This window comes from Zootoca vivipara, chromosome 6, assembly GCF_965207765.1.
Source record: "Zootoca vivipara chromosome 6, rZooViv2.hap1.1, whole genome shotgun sequence".
NCBI classification, from domain to species: domain Eukaryota; kingdom Metazoa; phylum Chordata; class Lepidosauria; order Squamata; family Lacertidae; genus Zootoca; species Zootoca vivipara.
Genome location: NC_142589.1, coordinates 60,709,203 through 60,726,950, shown reverse-complemented (window position 1 = coordinate 60,726,950; position 17,748 = coordinate 60,709,203). Strand labels below are relative to the sequence as shown.

General features: G+C 43.5%; 2 protein-coding genes across 11 annotated transcripts in view; one reads left to right on the top strand and one right to left on the bottom strand.

Annotated features, from left to right (window-relative positions):
* The window catches only part of AUNIP (aurora kinase A and ninein interacting protein), a 29,586-nt gene extending 19,930 nt beyond the window's left edge, over positions 1 to 9,656 (top strand). For 2 of the 3 annotated variants that reach the window (XM_088672323.1, XM_088672324.1), the window contains exons 2-4: positions 4,388 to 4,526; positions 5,076 to 5,202; positions 8,608 to 9,656. In XM_088672323.1, coding sequence (XP_088528449.1) covers positions 4,434 to 4,526; positions 5,076 to 5,202; positions 8,608 to 9,503 — 1,116 coding nt within the window. In that variant the 5' untranslated portion in view covers positions 4,388 to 4,433 and the 3' untranslated portion in view covers positions 9,504 to 9,656. Of the gene's footprint in view, positions 1 to 2,980; positions 3,119 to 4,387; positions 4,527 to 5,075; positions 5,203 to 8,607 lie in introns of those variants that run through there. The other variant, XM_060276455.2, reaches the window with a different exon arrangement.
* MTFR1L (mitochondrial fission regulator 1 like) overlaps positions 7,197 to 17,748 on the bottom strand; it is a 29,375-nt gene continuing 18,823 nt past the window's right edge. For all 8 annotated transcript variants that reach the window (XM_088672328.1, XM_088672331.1, XM_060275791.2 and 5 more), the window contains one exon: positions 7,197 to 12,345. In XM_088672328.1, coding sequence (XP_088528454.1) covers positions 12,243 to 12,345 — 103 coding nt within the window. In that variant the 3' untranslated portion in view covers positions 7,197 to 12,242. The remainder of the gene's footprint in view (positions 12,346 to 17,748) is intronic.

The following is a 17,748-nucleotide window of genomic DNA, read 5'->3' as shown; positions in this document are numbered from 1 at the left end:
TAATGACTTTTCTGTTGTAATGGGATGTGTTAGATGCTGTATGATTTTTCATTTTATTTTCATTGCTTCCAATAGTTCATTTATTGTGTTTTATTACAATTTAAATTGTATTTTTACAGATGCCACACCACAGATGATGATGATGATGATAATAATAATAATAATAATAATAATAATAATAATAATAATAATAATAATGGTGTGTGCCAATCTGAACCTCTTCTGTGGTTTGTGGGAGTTGGCCCCGATGCTTGAAATACAGAAAATTAATCAACTTGAGCTGTGCAACTCAAATTGGGTCTAAAGTCGCTTCTGGGGCCCCCATGGGATCAGGGGCTCTGAAGCTTAAGCTTCATTAGTTTCATAGTAGATCTGCCTGTTTCTCACCGCAGACTTTGTGTTCCTTTAGGCTTCAAGAAGAGCTGTAGTGTAGCTATGGTGTGTGTGTGTGTAGCTTCTAGCCAGTGTGGCTTCTAGCCAGAGGGGCCCCATTGAGGCTCCCAGCCTGTACATGTATGTATGCAAATGTGCATGGAGGGGGTGCAAAATTAGCTCTTTGACCTGGGTGACATAAAGCCTAATTTCAACCCTGCTTCAAGATCTGGTATACACCCTTCCCCTCCCTTTCTCACTCACTCACTCACTCACTCACTCACTCACTCTAGGCCAGGCATCCCCAAACTTTGGCCCTCCAGATGTTTTGGACTACAATTCCCATCATCCCTGACCACTGGTCCTGTTAGCTAGGGATCATGGGAATTGTAGGCCAAAACATCTGGAGGGCCGCAGTTTGGGGATGCCTGCTCTAGGCTTTTGCTAGGGAGACTTCTACCCTTTAGATCAAGACGCCTACGCTCTGTGATTTGCTGCCCGCTTCTGTTTGTCCCTCTGCTGTCTGAAGCAACACCCACATGCTGTACTCTGTCACTTTCAGTTCAGGTAACAATACAATCTTCCTTTATTTCCTGGTGTGTGAACTTCTTGTGGGCATAAGGTTAAGGGTAAACACATACTGTACTCATAACAGATGCTCATTACAACTCCAGTAGAAAGATCCTAAACTTCTTGGGAGTGTTCTGTCTTTTGTGATGGCTTTGGCTAAACAAATAAATAGTATTTGTTTGCCTTGGGAGGGTGCCTAGGGCCAGGGAGACACATGGGTAGTGGATACACATGTGGATTAAAATATACTTAGAAACAGTACCTGCCCTTAGAAACAGATAAAACAAATTCCAGTCAGAGGAATGGGGTGGGTCCTGGAAACACACCTCATACATCTAAGGACAGGGTACATGGGTGTGTCTTCAGCAGTCACTGAAAGCTGTAGCACCTCTGTGGGGAGGGAATTCCACAACTTTAGGGATAGTGAAGAAAGAAGCTCTCAGTCCACTGATGCTCCAGGGACCAGCTTGGGAGCCCCTGTTCTAAGAGCATAACACAAGCCCTGCTGGATCAGACCAGAGGACCCATTTAGTCTAGCATCCCTCCACTGGCCAACTAGATGTCCATGGGAAGTCCTACAAAAGACATGAGGGCAGCATGGCTCTCCTCACTTATGTTCCCCAGCAACTGGGATCCAGAGGCATATCCTGGATCCAATACTGAATGTAATATATACCCATTGTGACTGGCAGCCTTTGATAGTATTATCCTCCATGAATTTGTCTTAATTCCCCTTAGAGTCATCTAGGTTGATGGTTGCTGTCTCTACATCTTTTAACTTTGTGCTGCTGTGCACTTTCTTCTCTGTCCTGTGTGAAATGTGGTAAAATATAATCAAAACCTATGGTAAAATATGCAGGAAAGAAAACCCACAGCACAGACAAAAGTATAAATACCGGTGTCATACATCATGAAAGTAAAGCTTGTTTGATAAAGAATGAATGAATGCTTTTGAAAGTTGGGCTTACTTCAAAGCAGCCTTTGGTGGTGCTACCTGAAACCTGTGCAGTACCTAACAGAGCCTCCTTTGAATTTCTGCCCCACAGTCTAGGCTTAAGACTGGCCAAATGTGGGCTTCCTGTCTTCATGTTTTCCCAGTTGCCCATAATAATAATAATGTATTATTAACAACAACAACAACAACAACAACAACAACAATAATCCACCCATCTGGCTGGGTTTCCCCAGCCACTCTGGGCGGCTTCCAACAAAATATTAAAATACTGAAATAATGTTTTCAGTTGATTTGTCCCAGTCTGTTGTGTACACTGGTACAGACTACACTAGTCGAAAGCTACATGTGAATAACATAGGAGTGTACAGCTCAGCTATTTGCGTACACAGGCTGAGCTGTACACTCATTGACTGTCATATGTTGGATATTGCCCCAGTATGGATTGTGGATTCTGTACCCCCCTGGCTCCACCTTCTGGATCAACACGTCTTCTTTGACTTTTTAATTTGTTTATTGCATTTATATCCCCACAACATCCCTGTGAGGTAGGTTAGGCTGAGAGGTAGTGACCCAAGTTCACCTGGTGAGATTCATGGCTGAGTCCTAATCAGGTTCCAGGGCATAATCTGACACTCTCATAACACTGGCTCTTTGTGGGATTACTTTTGAATCTGAACTACACAGTCACTTTCGTATTTGGTGTGTGTCTCTGTCCAGATCTCTGGCACAATGAGAGTTGTATTGGACCCCTGTGAGTAATCTCCGTGGTTATAGCTATTACAATTGTTGCATCCGTTGGCCTAAGTTTACTTGCAAAGTAAATAGGCAGCGGGTGGGGTGGGGTGTGTTTTGGAGAGAGTGTGAGGAGGGATAATGACGACCGTTCCCTCCCACGCTTTTCTTCCCTGGGATGCCAACTACGGTAGCTCGGAATGTCGCAAAACATTCACAAAGGCCCCATGGGCGCAGCTGCGAGAGAGAGAGAGAGAGAGAGAGAGAGTGTGTGTGTGTGAAGGGGGCGTGGCAAGGCGGCGGGAAGAGGCTAGTGGGCGGGGCAAGGCTCCTGCTTCCCCTGCTATTGGACATTTCCTAGGGCGAAGGGCGGGGCTTGAGTCGCGGGAACGTTGAATTCTGGGAATCGCTTTGCAACAGGGCAAGTCTAGGCCGATGCGCAGTGTCTCCTGGTGGGAGAGAGTCTTGTTGGCGCTTCCTCGGATGCAGGTAATGCTGTTGCAGTGCAAGGTGGGCGAACGGAGAGAGGCAGTGCGGTGTAGTGCTTCCCAGACGCAGGTTGCAATCCCGCCCTCACTGAGAAAAACCTGGGCCGCTCCTTCTCTCTGAGCCTCCCCGGGGCGAAATGGCGAGGAGAGAACTTTGTGCACGCTGTTCTGAGCTCCTTGGAGGAATGGTGGGGATTTTATTTTTTTACAAAAGGTTGCAAGTAGGACTACCGTCAAAATGTTGCCAGCCATCCTCTCTACCAGGAAGCATTCAGTACCCACTGAGCATGCTCAGTTCTCCTGTGGTAATTTGGTCTTTCTATAGGCCCTCCCTCACGCCCTCAGCAGTTTGTGTGTGCAAAACTCTGGGTTTCCCTCCGTCTTGTTTCTTACATCCCACCTTTTCTCCTAGGAGCTCCATGTGGTGTATGTGGCTCTCCGTTTCCCCAGTTTATCTTTGCACCTCCGTGGGATAGGTTAGGCTAAGAGGAAGTGACTGGCTCAAGTGAGCTACCGTAATAGGTCTCAGGCCAACCCCCTTCCCACTACTGTACACCACAGGGGCTTCACTGAATGTGGATGGCAACGTAAGAGTCAGTGCTTGGGGAACTGAGTTTGCTCTTAGAGAATCCTTTCCCTTCAAAGGCGGGAAGCTGTAAAAAATATAAAACCAATTAAAGTTTTTTTTAAAAGATTTGGTAGTCGATAGTAACAGACAGAGATAGTGGGGAGGTCTGCAGCATTTTGGGGCTGGGGGTGGCTGCTGTGGAATTTACATGTCCCCAATCCAGCAGGCAGTCAGGTTCTTTTAAGTAGCTGAATAGGGAGACGCGCTTGGCGGGGGACCATGGGCTAGTCATATTCTTGGCTTAACCTACCTGGCTGGGTTCATATGAGGATAAAACAGGGAGGGTTGAACTCCTGGGAAGTTTGCTTTTCCACATTCATTGTCAGACGCAGAATTGTTTACCATGAAGGTTGCATCCAACCAACCACTGAGATGGGTGTGGAAGCAGATGGTATCGGTGCATAGCTGCCAAGTTATCCCCTTTTTTAAGGGATTTTCCCTTATGCTGAATAGGCTTCCTCGCGAGAAAAGGGAAAAGTTGGCAGCTATGTATCAGTGTGTTGAAACAATAATATAGGCTGGCCTTATCCTTTGCCTATTTCAGCCCTGAAGCTATTGGGGCAGGTGTATACTTTTCAACCATTCCTCTGTAGCCACAGAGACTGGTATAAATTAGTATGCATGCCTCTCCTCTCTTCTTAGATTGCAGAAAGCCTTGCATCATCTGAACACAGAAGACAAACTGCTCATGAAACACAAGGCCAAAAGCCCAGCGCAGAAGCAGCCTGAGTCTTGTGGTGTGTGGTTGGATACATCAACCCTTAAAAAACGCAAAATACAGGTAATGGAGGAACAAGCCTGGAAATAAGGTGCCAGATCTGCATATGGTGAATTTTTTTGTCACTCTTGGGTGCCAGCTGATAATTTTAAGACTACTTGGTGAGTTTGTGGTTGGTGTGTACTTGGGACATCACTTAATATTGGGAAATGTGCAGTGAGGAGGTAGACATCATGCAGGCTGTCTCGCCTGAGGGCCCTTTCAAACCTGGAACAAACACTGTCCTGGAGGAGCGCCATGACTGGTTGGAAGGACCCCTAAATAGGTGCTGCAACACTTTGTCACAGGCCCCACTTGCAAGTCCTGTTCCCATGGAACTAACTTTTATGGGAATAAATCAGTTCTGAACAATAAGGATGAGAGCATAAGAACCTTGCAGGATCAGACCAAAGGCTCATCTAGCCCAGCACTATGTTTTCATGGTGCGTTGTAGGCAGAACTTGAGTGCGACAGCAACACTCCCCACCTGTGACTCCCAACAACTGCTATTCAAAGGGATGAATTCCTGCATGGTGATGAATTCTGACACATAATTTCTACTTTCCCACCCAGAGCTTCATGGCTAAGCCAGTATTAAGAACACTGAACCAACTTTCGCATTGTCCTCTTCCAACAAAAGCACCTCTTCCATGCACCAAGCAAACCACCATTTCCACCTTCTTCAGCACACAACAAGCAGGTATGTTGGTGTTTTTTGTGTTCTAGCTGAGGGCAAAAGCCAGAACATGTCATGGGAGGAAGCTGGGCAACTGGAACTTGGAATTCTAGATGTGATGCTCAAAATACTCAAGGTCAGGGCTAGGGAGTTTGTGCCGCCCCTACAGAGGTTGCTGGATTACAATTCTCAACATCCCTGACCCTTGCCCTCCTGGCTTGGGCTGGTGGGAACTGGGAATCCAGCAACATCTGCAGGGATGTGGGTTTCCTAGTCTAGCTCCAGCCTCTTCCAGATCAGTCTGCAGCCCTATTCATGTCTAGAGTAAGGTACAGAGCTGCACACCGAGCACTGCCTCTAGACATAATAGTTCTTCTCTCCCTGCAAATAACCCCATTGCATGTGGTGGTGTGAGCAGAAAAGCTCAAAGCAGGAGCTCCCACTCATGAGTAGCAGGTACATGCTATCAGGACAAATATTCAAGTTCCCCAATTGGGCAGAGCCCCTACTTGTAAGCAGGGGTTTGTGCATGGGGATTTCTGATTCCACAACCATATGCAATGATTATTCTGTGGGTGGGCAACAGGGCTTAAAGCATTCATTGCTCTACACCAGGGAGCCTTTTTCAGTCCGAGTGCCTCATTGGACTTTTTAAGGGCCACATGCCAGGGGTGGGAGGAGCCAGAGGTAAAGTGGGCTGAGCAATGAATGTAAATGATACCTTTGTGCAGTAGGCTAGTTTCTGCATACACCCCTCTCAGTTCTTCATCAGGCAAGCAAGAAGCATTAAGACTGGCACCCCCAAACTGCGGCCCTCCAGATGTTTTGGACTACAACTCCCATGATCCCTAGCTAACAGGACCAGTGGTCGGGGAAGATGGGAATTGTAGTCCAAAACATCTGGAGGTCCGAAGTTTGGGGGTGCCTGCATTAAGAGTTCAAGGGTGCATTTCTAGTAGGAACCTGGGTGCAAAGCAGGGCCATGGAGACGCAAGTCCCGGGCAGAGTTCTGAGGGTCTGATACGAGTGTTTTCCTACCCTTGCTTTACCTTTGCACCCTATACATGAGCAATGCGTGAGTGGGGTTTCTGCTGCACTTGGCTCCAGATGCTGAAAACAAATGAAAGCACCTCTGTTTACAATATTGGATTTGGCAAGAAGCGGAGCACTGGGTGTTCAGCTTCTGTTTTTATAGCAAATTAGGTTAGATCCCCTATTTAAATTTAAACCCCATTCCAAACAAATCTCTAAAATTTTGGTGTGATTTTTACTCATGTGAGTGAAAATGTATAGGCTGGAACTACAGTCAAATACACCAAGGCTGGACTTTGTGAGGAGAGAAACACTTTGACTTGATCCAGCTACGTCTGGCCTCTGGTCAGGTACACAGTGATAGTGCCAAGCATCTTGGGACAGAGAGCACAGTGACCAAATCCAATCTCATTCATTTTTCTGCACGACTGATTGTGACAGATGGTGAAATATCTGATTAGTGCTCTGTAACGGTATGCCTGGTGGATAGATTTGGGCACGCATGTCCTAGCTGGATTGGCACATATAAGTGGTATGCAACCCATGCTACTTTTGACTAAATATTTAACTCTTAAAAGAGCTTTGTTGCTGTACAATGCTTGGAAAATGCAGCTTCCAAAGTAGATGTGCTGTACTCTTTTCTAACATGCTTGTACCATTCCTCAAATGTAGACCACCTCTCCATTACTATACTGAGACTGCTATCATCATGTTTATTTTGTGAGGTTTGGAGACTTTTCTGTTCTGTTCAGAAACTTTTCTTGCTGTGCAATCACAAAGCTCTTTTTCACTGAGTGGAAAGCTTAAACTTGCCTTTGTCACCCTGCTGCCATGCTGGCTGGGGCTGATGGGACTTGCAATACAAAAGCATCTGCAGGGCACCAGCGTGGCGAAGGCTGGCCGAAATGCTTAAGGTGCAGTAGTTTGCACATTATCAGCAATGAAAAGAAAAGAGTAGGGTTTAATAACTTGTGCAACATTTGCAATGCTTTCTGTAAGAGGATTTATTATTTCATACTTCCATTGCACCTTGCATTGTGTAAACACTATACAAAACCACACAATGTCCTTTAAGAAGCTTTGCTTCTCCACTGTCTGCAAACAAGGGTGTGGAGAGGAGGTAGCAACTGCCCACTCTAAATCCAATTTAGAATCACTTGAAAAATCGTATGAGGAACCGGAGGCAGATGGGAAAAGGTAATTGAGAAGAGCAGCAAAAAGTGACCCTACTTTGCTTTCACTTCACTTTTCTCAAAAAGGACAGACCAGCTGTTTTGTTGATTGCAATCCCATGAAAAGGGTATGACTGGAGAGCTGCAGAGATCTGGGGGGAAATAAATGTGTGGTCTGCTGGTATCAGTTTGAGGATTAACTTGCCAGGCAGCAACAAACTTCTTGGTATTCCTTGAACAGTCCTTTTAGGCAGAATATTGATCAAACCTATTGCCCTCATGAAGAGTCGGACACGACTAAACAACAATTGCCCTCATATTGCAGGTGGGTGGGTAAATGCAGAATAGTGACTTGATTAGAGCCAGTGGAGTGAGTTTAGAGAAGTCAACATTTTAAATCAGGTGTAGGCAAACCTGGCCCTCCAGATGTTTTGGGATTGCAATTCCCAGCATCCCTAGCTAACAGGGCCAGTGGTCAGGGATGATGTGAGTTGTAGTCCCAAAACATCTGGAGGGCCGAGTTTGCCAATGCCTGTTTAAAATAGGGAAAAATCTTGCTTGCACACATGGCCATCCTGAAACACCAGAAATCTCCTACCCTTTTAATTTAAAGTAACTTAAAACCTACTGAAACATAGACCTTGCATGCAACAATCCTTCATTTCCAGGATACAAATCTGCAAAGAGGGGGAGCCTACAACAACACTTCTAATGTTTCTTATCAACAGTGGTGGGGTTTTTTGGGGGGCAACTGATACATCAAGCTTTCCCAAACTTGTGGTGCTTAAGGAACACTTTTTATGAAAACCTGTGGTACCTTTTGCTTATATACTCATCCACTTGCATGTGTCAGAGTCCATGTGCAAGTTGTTTGCTAAGTCACTGTTCTGGGCCTCCCCCCACAACTCGTAGTAGAAACCCATGACAAAGAAAGGTGCCCATGTGGATTCCTCTGGGGTGGGTAGTTCTTCTGAGTCTTTTAGGCAATAGTGATTCCACAAGGGACTGGTAGTTTTGTAGTGTTACTAATCTGTCCAGAGGCAAGGGTTGAGCAGTTTGTCATGGAAGCAATGTGTGATACCCATTTTTTAAAAAAGTTGCCCATGGAAGGCTTGCGATTTGTATTTGCCATTCCAGCATCATAGTAAGTTTTTGTACAGGCTGTGTGCGATATCTGTCTGGTTATATTCAGATTCAGCTTGGTTTGTTTGTTTGTTTTTTGCAGAGGAAAAGAAAACCAATCCAAACAGAAGGCTGGCTGTTGCATCAAACCGAGTCTCCAAGGTGAATACCCATGGACTGTTTAGGGGTAGAAAAACCATGTTGCCAGGTGACATGCTTCAGGAAGGAGGAGGAGGGACCCAACAAACACCAGGTTTACACATTTCTCCCCCTCCCGAAGCCCAGACTACCACTTGCATCCTCCCAACTGAAAGAAGAGACTCCGTTGCAGAGAGAGATCCTCAGTCACTAAACTTCATTCAGCAGCTAGAGGAGAAAAGGGATCCTGATCACAGAACTCTTTCTGATTTGGCTTTGAGAGAGAAAAATAGTGGTTGGGAAAGAGAAAAACATACCACCTTGTTTCCTCAAAGCAGCCAAAGCCTGACAGTTACAAACAAGGACACCAAGACTCAGAGAAGACACAGGTGCCCACCCTCTTGTTATAGCTCCTGTGACTCTGAAAACATAAATTCTCAGCTCGAGCAGAGTACAACGGAAGTGAAGCCTTTGAAGAGAATCAATCAATCTGTTGCTGGGCTCTGTTTGAAAATCAACGAGGCCGCCTGCAATTCTGATAAAGGGATTAAGGACAGCCAGGTAGCCTTGGTTGGCCTGCCAATGTTTACGCAGGACTCTGAGGGTCACAAAGTCATTTCTCACCTCCCTGTTCAAGGGAGAAGTAAAACATCTTTACAAAAGAAGCTTCTTTGCAATGAAAGCAACTCTATAATGAGCCCATCCTACCATGGCTGCTTGAGGGCCCGCTGCTCCGCAGAGAGAGGGACCCACCTATCCCCAGGTGGGAGCGTGTCTGTTCTAACAGACAGTAGTGAGAAGTCATGTTATGACTTGTTATTCACAGAGGATTCGGAAGGCAATAGAGTCATTAAACACTAACTCATAATTGCTCAGTGAGTGAGAAATGCCCCTAATGCAGACTTTCAAAACAAACTGATGCAGACCTTAGGTAGATATGTAGTGTTCATACTTATTCTGCATGCCGGTTTCTTTATAACTTTTACATTGCCTAATAAAGAAATGATATCATAAGGAGTATTGTTATTGTTAATGGTTCCAGAAGCTGCAAGGTCCTATTGGCAAAATATGCAGCTGTGTCAAGAAGAAAACCCAGACTACATTCTAAACAAGCAGGGTCTTAGGGAATTTTTGTCTTAGGCAAGAAGACTGTTGCTTTGTGGGATAAGGGTTGTATTCCTAATTGTTACATTGTGCCTTCCCCACTGCTCCTTGCAACAATTCCCAACTACCTACCATTCAGTTTTCTATGAATTGTTTTATCAGATGGAGGTAGAATTAAAGTGGAGGCTGTCTTGGACTCTGTTCTCTGTGTTTTAAAATGAATTGGTACCTTTTAAATTTTTTGGCTCTTTGTATGCAGGGGGGAGGTTGCTTTAACGTTGCAAATTTCATCTGGTTTCTTACTATTTTTTGTTTTTATCAGATTTTCCCCTGGAAAAGATAAAGGACAAAAGAATACAGGTTAGCATTTTGATGCTAACGGTGTTGTGTGGAAGCTCCAGAAAGCTTGGATGGCTTCCGAGCACTGAGCTTACAACACACCAGAATGGAAGCATTTTTATGGCCCTTGTCTGTAACTGACATAATGGAGAATTTTGGCTTTGTACCTATATAGCAAGCTCCTCATGCCAAAGCAATCAGAAAACTGTAGAGTTGGAAGGGACCACCAGGGTCATCTAGCCCAACCCCCTGCAATGTAAGAATCTTTTGCCCAACATTGGGGCTCGAACTCACAACCCTGAGATTAAGAGTCTCATGCTGTACCAGCTGAGCTATCCCAGGTTCATGTGAGAGTGACTGCAACTTCCTGGCTTATAAAATATGATATATAAAACCTTGAATGATCTGCCAAACAGGCCTCATTAATAGAGGACACAGCTTAGGCAGGTTAAGTGACAGCATGTCAGTCACTCACCCTACAACTTAAGCCTCTACAAGCGTTTAAGGAAGGCTGCTGACTTCTCTAAAGTTAACTGAGTAACTGAACTGAGTCCCTTTCAGACCCACACATTAGCACTAATGTGTGCAAAAATCCTCTCCTCGTCCCTGCGCTCTCCCAAAGGACTGGATGGGAGTTCTGAGTGCAGCCATTACTTTGAGAGGCTGCTGTCGAACGTTAAGAAGGGAGACCTGATTTCAAAATTAACTCTGAGGAAGGTCAGGGGTCAAAACTGCCCATTCAATGAGTTCTTAACCTCACCCACCTACAAGGCTCTTGTGAGAAAAATGCAGAAAGAGGAACCCTGCTCTGCTACATGGATAAAGAAAATGGCAGTGATGCTCCTAGAGCTGTATAGAGGACAGAGGCACAATATAACTGCTTACGATATCTGTCATTGCTCTTAAATATAGAATAAACAGTGGCTGAGAAGGTCCCCATGAGTTTAAACACAACCCTACCTTTAACAGACAAAGTCCAATCCTGCTGCTTATTCCATAATTGCTTTCCAACATTCTGCATTACTTATCCCTTAATTACAAGCTTTGAAGGAGCCAAGGAACTTAAAAGGTAAAACACATGATGCTCAACCACATGTTTGCAGTACAGATGCATCCCCACTTAAGTCAGGGGTGGGAAATTTGTGCCCCACCAGTGGATAACAGACTCCAACTCCCATCAGCCTCAGGCAGCATGACCAAGGCTCAGGGATAATGGGAGATGTAGTCCAGCAAGAGCTGGAGGGACACAGGCTCCCCACTGCTCTGGGTGCAAAAGCTGGTTTGCTCTTCAAAATCCTACACAAATAAAAAAATACTCCTCACATTTTATACCTTAAGTTCAAAGTTTTTTGGAAGAAGCGTCCTTCAGCTACAGTATCAGTTTAGTATTTGCACGGTAAAAGCAATCTAACTTCCATAGGAGGCACAGACAGCTATGAAGCTTCTCTCCCCAAGTCAACAAGAGGATGGATTCAGACAGCCACGCTAAAGCTCACTTGTAATGCATGTACTTAATGGGGAGTCAATATTTTCTTACATTGCCCAGACTTTCACTCCTAGGTTCCCCCCCCCCAAACCCTCTGGAGGGGAGGTAGCCTTGGTAACCCTTGGTAAGCATGTGGTTGAAGGCTGCAAGTATACCACCTCTCCACCTGGTTACAAGTGTTATATGGTGTGCCTCCCTTTCCTTGTCAGCCAGTGCTGGAATAACTATCCACTTTGATAAGGTACTTGATTGCCTTGAAAGGTTAAAGTCTGGAGATAAAGAGAAAATGCCTTTTCAAATGACTCAATTTTAAAAACATCTCTACCTGAACGTGGATGGAATACAGTTCTATCAGTAAGTTATCACAGGCTTCAGAATTTCAGCAAAATTATGAATAGATCCTTTTTACTTCATCTCGCTACTTTGCTAACAATGCTTCAGTTCAAAATGTGGAAAACCATTTACCTTTTTAAAGTCTCTCTTGGCTGTGTGGAAAACAGCAAATTCACAGTTCTGCTTGGGTAGGAATTATTTCTCCCTCCAACACACGCACATACAGAGTAGAAACCTAATCCCTAAAGGACTTTTGATGTTCAAGGAAGGCAGCCACTGTGGAGAAAGATCTGAGGAGCACGATAATTTGCTTTACAAGGTAACCAATGAGCATAATTTTAGTTCTTCATGTTTACATCTTCATCCTTCAAGGCAAACTTTTTCCTTAAAACCTCTGCTATAAGAACTGCAGGATCCTCCTCTTTCAGTAAAGTTCTGTTCCTGAAAGGAGGATACAAGATGAAGAGTATTAACAGGAGTGCAAAACACATTCTGTTCCACCACCCCCAATTGCTTTCTTCAACAGGATTTAAAAAAATAAAAAAATCTAACAAATTAGTTGTGGTTCAACTGCATGTTTTTCAACAAAGGGGCTATTATTCCAAATCTCTTACTGGTTTGTGGTTTTTTTTTTATTATTCTTGTCACCATCAAATCCCATATAGCTGATATTATATACCGGTATATCCCATATATTTGATATTAGGTAAACAGTATGAATAGGAAAGACTTTTAAAAATTAATTCCAGCATACAAGTTTTTACCTAGCAAATTTCAGGCCTTTCTAGAGGTTTTGCTGATCCCTAATGATGCCACACGCCACAGGCACCCATGATTATTCGTGCAACATTCCACATGCACAAAATGCACTGGATGCAGCAGACATAGCTTCTCCCCTTGACAAAACTGTCAAGGAAAATGCTAGACTGGATTCCTCCAACAGGCTAATTTTCAATGTGCAAGGAATCTTATGTCATGGAGGAGAGGAAGCACCCAATAAAGCAATCTCTCTTTTGCACCCGAAGTGCTATTCTATTGTCTGATTAGAATTACAGTGGAACCTCAGTTTATGAACACCTCGGTTTACGAATTTTCGGTTTGCGAACGCCATGGACCCATCAGGAACGGATTAATTCACTTTCCATTACTTTCAATGGGAAAGTTCGCTTCAGTTTATGAACGCTTCAGTTTATGAACAGACTTCCGGAACAAATTACACCCATGCTTCGGGTTAAGTACGCTTCACGTTGAGTACTCCGCAGACCCGTCTGGAACGGATTAATCCACTTTCCATTACTTTCAATGGGAAAGTTCGCTTCAGTTTATGAACGCTTCAGTTTAAGTACTCTGCGGACCGTTTGGAACAGATTAATCCACTTTCCATTACTTTCAATGGGAAAGTTCGCTTCAGTTTATGAACAGACTTCCGGAACCAATTGTGTTCATAAACCGAGGTACCACTGTAGTAACATTTAGAGAACTTCTCCCAGCAAATCTGCAAGGATGAAGCCTACCTTCTGGCAAAAGTACAAAAACCAGGATGAAGCTGGCACGATAAACGGATTACGCACTCAACTCTGTGGAGAACCTTTGGCTCTCCAGATATGGCTGAAATTCAATGCCCCTAATTCCCAGCCATTAGACAGGAATTGCTGGGCTTGATGGGAGTTCAGCAGCATTGGGGGGGAGGTTTCCCTCATTCCTGTTGTAGCAGAAGCAATTCACCACCTGCTTCTCTGCCCAGCGCAGTATGCAGAAGTGAAGAGTCACCCGTGTCTGTATGCATGGATTTGCAATAGGGGCTACTACAGGGGGATGTGTGCAATTTCAAGCGCACAGCAACAACTAAAGTCTCTGAGGTAAATGTATGCGGTTTGCAAAAGAACATTGATTGCTTTGTACAATAAGCATCAAAAGGATTTGGAATCTGTCCAATTTTAAATTTTAGCTCTCTTATTTCAAACACGTTTACTCACATCTGTTGTAGCTCTGGTTTTCAACCACCTTATGTTCCCCCGATACCTAGATAATTTTGTTTACCAGTTTAATTAACTAGGGGGTGAGGGCGGGAATCCCTATGGGTAAGCAAATGAAAGGCTTCTCTACAAAACGTTATTAATTTTCTCCTGGTAGATTCTTGGGGAGGTGGTTCCCAACCCCCCCCCCCAACGACTTAAATACTGATGATTTTAAGCAACATCATTCTGCAAATCTACCAAAAGGACTCCAACCATTTTTCTTCAGTTTTGCTGCATATATTACCAAGTTCCTTCATACTGTGCCAACCTCAAATAGGAGCAGCATGCTTTGGGACAAAGAAAAGTCATTTTGAGCCCAAGAGGCACAGAATTCATAGGATTTCCTCCATGCAAAAGAACTTTTGTATCTTCCTTCATACCAAAGATGAGGAACTTGTGGTCCTCTAGATGTTGTTGGATTCTCAACTCCCATGGATCTCAGCCAATGGGGGCAGAAACTGTAGCCCACGACATTTGGAGCGCCACAGGCGCATCATACCTGCTTTGTGACTTTTAACTTGGCATTCCTCTCCTCTCTCATGGCAACCATCAGTTGCAAATAAATAAATAAATAAATAAAATAAATAAATAAATAAATAAATACTCTCACACAAAACCCATTCACTTCCTTGCTCTGTGGGAACCAGTCCAGAATCATTATTTTCCTTTGTTTTCACCATTACTAGAGTATATTAGAACTTATACCATGCATACGCATGTGATTAAAAAGCAAGTGGGGGCACCTGTATATTTACCATTCTTTAAGCACCTCATCTATAAGCATGACAATGGGGCTCAAGATTTCAAAAGTGATAAGAAATGTGGTGAATGCTAGGACCCCTACCACATTGCTCCTGAAATTTCAGCCATAAGCATACAGTTCCTAAACTAAAACCCACACTCTGAAAATTTGAAAGGAAGCGAACTGACCCATTTAGTTATAGGTAGGTAGCCGTGTTGGTCTGAGTCGAAGCAAAATAAAAAGATTCCTTCAGTAGCACCTTAAAGACCAACTAAGTTTTTATTTTAGCATGAGCTTTTGTGTGCATGCACACTTCGTCAGATACGAATATCTGATGAAGTGTGCATGCACACGAAAGCTCATACCAAAATAAAAACTTAGTTGGTCTTTAAGGTGCTACTGAAGGAATCTTTTTATTTTGACCCACTTAGTTTAGGCAAACCATTTCACAAGGATTCTGAATGACCGCAGCACTGCACCTGCATTTTTTTTAAAGTGAATGGCACCACTTGGCTACTTTCTCCCTGTCCAAAATGAATTCAATTACAGCTTTCCATTTATCATCATTCTCACTATTTCTTCATAGTCAGCATATGCTGGGTCAAGAGCAAGTCCAAAGTGTTGCACTCATTGCACAGTGTCACACCCTGCTTGCTTCTGCAACTTACAGATTAAGGAATGTTATACTCTGATAGCACTTTAGCAACTCAAAGATTCAAGAATAAGCCCAGCTATAGCCACCCACCCGCCACACTCTAAATTTGTGTCATGCACAGGGAGAAATGCAGTGGTCTGCATTGCCGTAAGACGAAGCAGCTTCAACTCCTCTTTGTCTCTTTGATTTTTTCACAGATGCTTAGACTAAACTTCCTCAAACTGCTGGCACAATGGATAATGGCAAACCTCTCTGATTCATATTTCATTGTATCAGAGGTTATTCAATTTTATCCGAAGGATCAATTGTGCAGAGCTGTAGTGCTGAGATCCAGTCCCAACATTCCCCTGGGCATCTGACAACATGTGTTTGCAACCGTCTCCTCTGCTCAGCAGCATGTGGCTGCACCTAGCTGAACAGTTTTCTCCCATAATACCGTAGTCCTTGTCTGCTGCTGCTCACTGCAAAGCACAAAGGGAGGGGGCAGCTCGTAAGCGCCTTAATTCTCTTTGTTTCAGACGTGTCATGGGGCTTCGCTGCTGTAGCTACATATACTCTGCAACATTTGTTGTCCAAAGTTCCTTCCACCATGCAACAAAGGACACCCATTTCTGCCAGGGCAGGGTCCCATTTGCTGCTGAAAAGGGGAAAGCAGGATTTCCTGTTTTCTACTAAGGAGGAAGCTAATCTCATCATCTTACCATGGACTTCCAGCACTCACAATTCAGGTCATTGTGGGTATGGCGAGGAGGGATGTGCACATTATATATGATGCAACTAATAGAATTTGAAGACACAAGAGGCAGATTAAAATGGAATATTTTTTTTAAGTTCTAAGAATCTGGATTGCTTTTTAAAACTGTTAAGATAAGCCTCTTTAAATAAAATGATAGCCACTGGCCTTAGGGAAGTGGGCTTTAGATGCATGCTTTGCATTCAGAAACTCCCAGGTTCAATTCCCATTATTTCCAGTTAAGAAAAGATGGCAGAGCTGGACCTCTGCCTGAGACTCTGGGGACCTGCAGCCAATCAGAGTAAACGATACTGGGCTAGATGGAATATGGTAGCTTCCCTATGCTCTTTGGTCCAAACTGGACACTGACAGGGCAAGCCATTTGTATTGATTCACATCCGTGCCACATTTTGGTATAAAAATGAGAGAGCACCTTGATTGAGCTATGCTAAAACTGGCCCCTCTTCCCCCATGCCTCGCTGTATTCCTTTGCAATTGTCTCCCAGTCTAGCTATTTAATAAGAATGGGCCAGGGATTGCTTAAAGTCAAACTGTGTACACTGACTGCCCTGAGTGTCTTAGTTGAAGGGATAAATAAATAAATAATTGTGAAAAAAATAAACAAATAGTCATGGAGGCAATTGTTGCAAGTATAACTCAAGTAAGAAAAGATACATATGGCTATGTTTACACGATTATGGAAACTACTGGCTCTCTTTTAGAAGACTCATGGTCACAAATACAGTGGCACCTCGGGTTACAAACTCCGCTAACCTGGAAGTAGTACCTTGGGTTACAAACTTTGCCTCAGGATGAGAATGGAAATCGTGCACCGGTGGCGTGCCGGCAACAGCAGGCCCTCATTAGTGAAAGCGCGCCTCTGGTTAAGAATGGTTTCGGGTTAAGAATGGACCTCCAGAACAAATTAAGTTCGTAACCAGAGGTACCACTATATGGGTTTGTGAAACACTGTTATGGATGTAGATAGATTTTCTGCTATTATTTGCTTAAGTTTAGACTTTGTACATGTTCTGTAAGACCTGCGATTTGAAAATAAGCTCTAATAAAAGAATTAGCAGTTACTTGTTCAATTTATTTATAATTTATTATACTATACCAGTATTATATTATTATAATATTTAAAATGTGTCCAACAAGTGCATGTATAGGTGCATTATGTATTGTTTGGAAGGACAGCAATGCAATTTCCCCATTACTGGATGTTGTAAGTTACTCAAATATGAAGGCAAATGAGTCTGACTTATGAAAGGAGGTGGAGCATTTGCTGCTAATTCTTGCAACGGGTCAAAACAGTAAAGATTGCACCCCTTTTACTGTAACTGGAATTTTTCTTCTTAAAAGTTAACATATAGAGTTGAATAATCTCAACAGCAGCAATCTGTCAGCTATACATGCAATATGAGAAGAGATCCATTTCATGGATTATTCATGGTTTATTGAGTTTCCAATAAACTCAAGCAATTTTTTTTAGAAAGCTCAAATGAGAATGTGATTCTTCCTTCTGCATAATATTTTGTTCCTTAAGAAACAAGAAGGGACAAACCAAGGGCAGCTGATGAAACAAATTACACTTTAATTCAATGTTTCCATGGTATCTCGCTGCTTATTACCAGAATCAAATTGCTCTAACTGGATTGTGCATTAAATGAATAAGAAATATTGTAATTATTGTTAA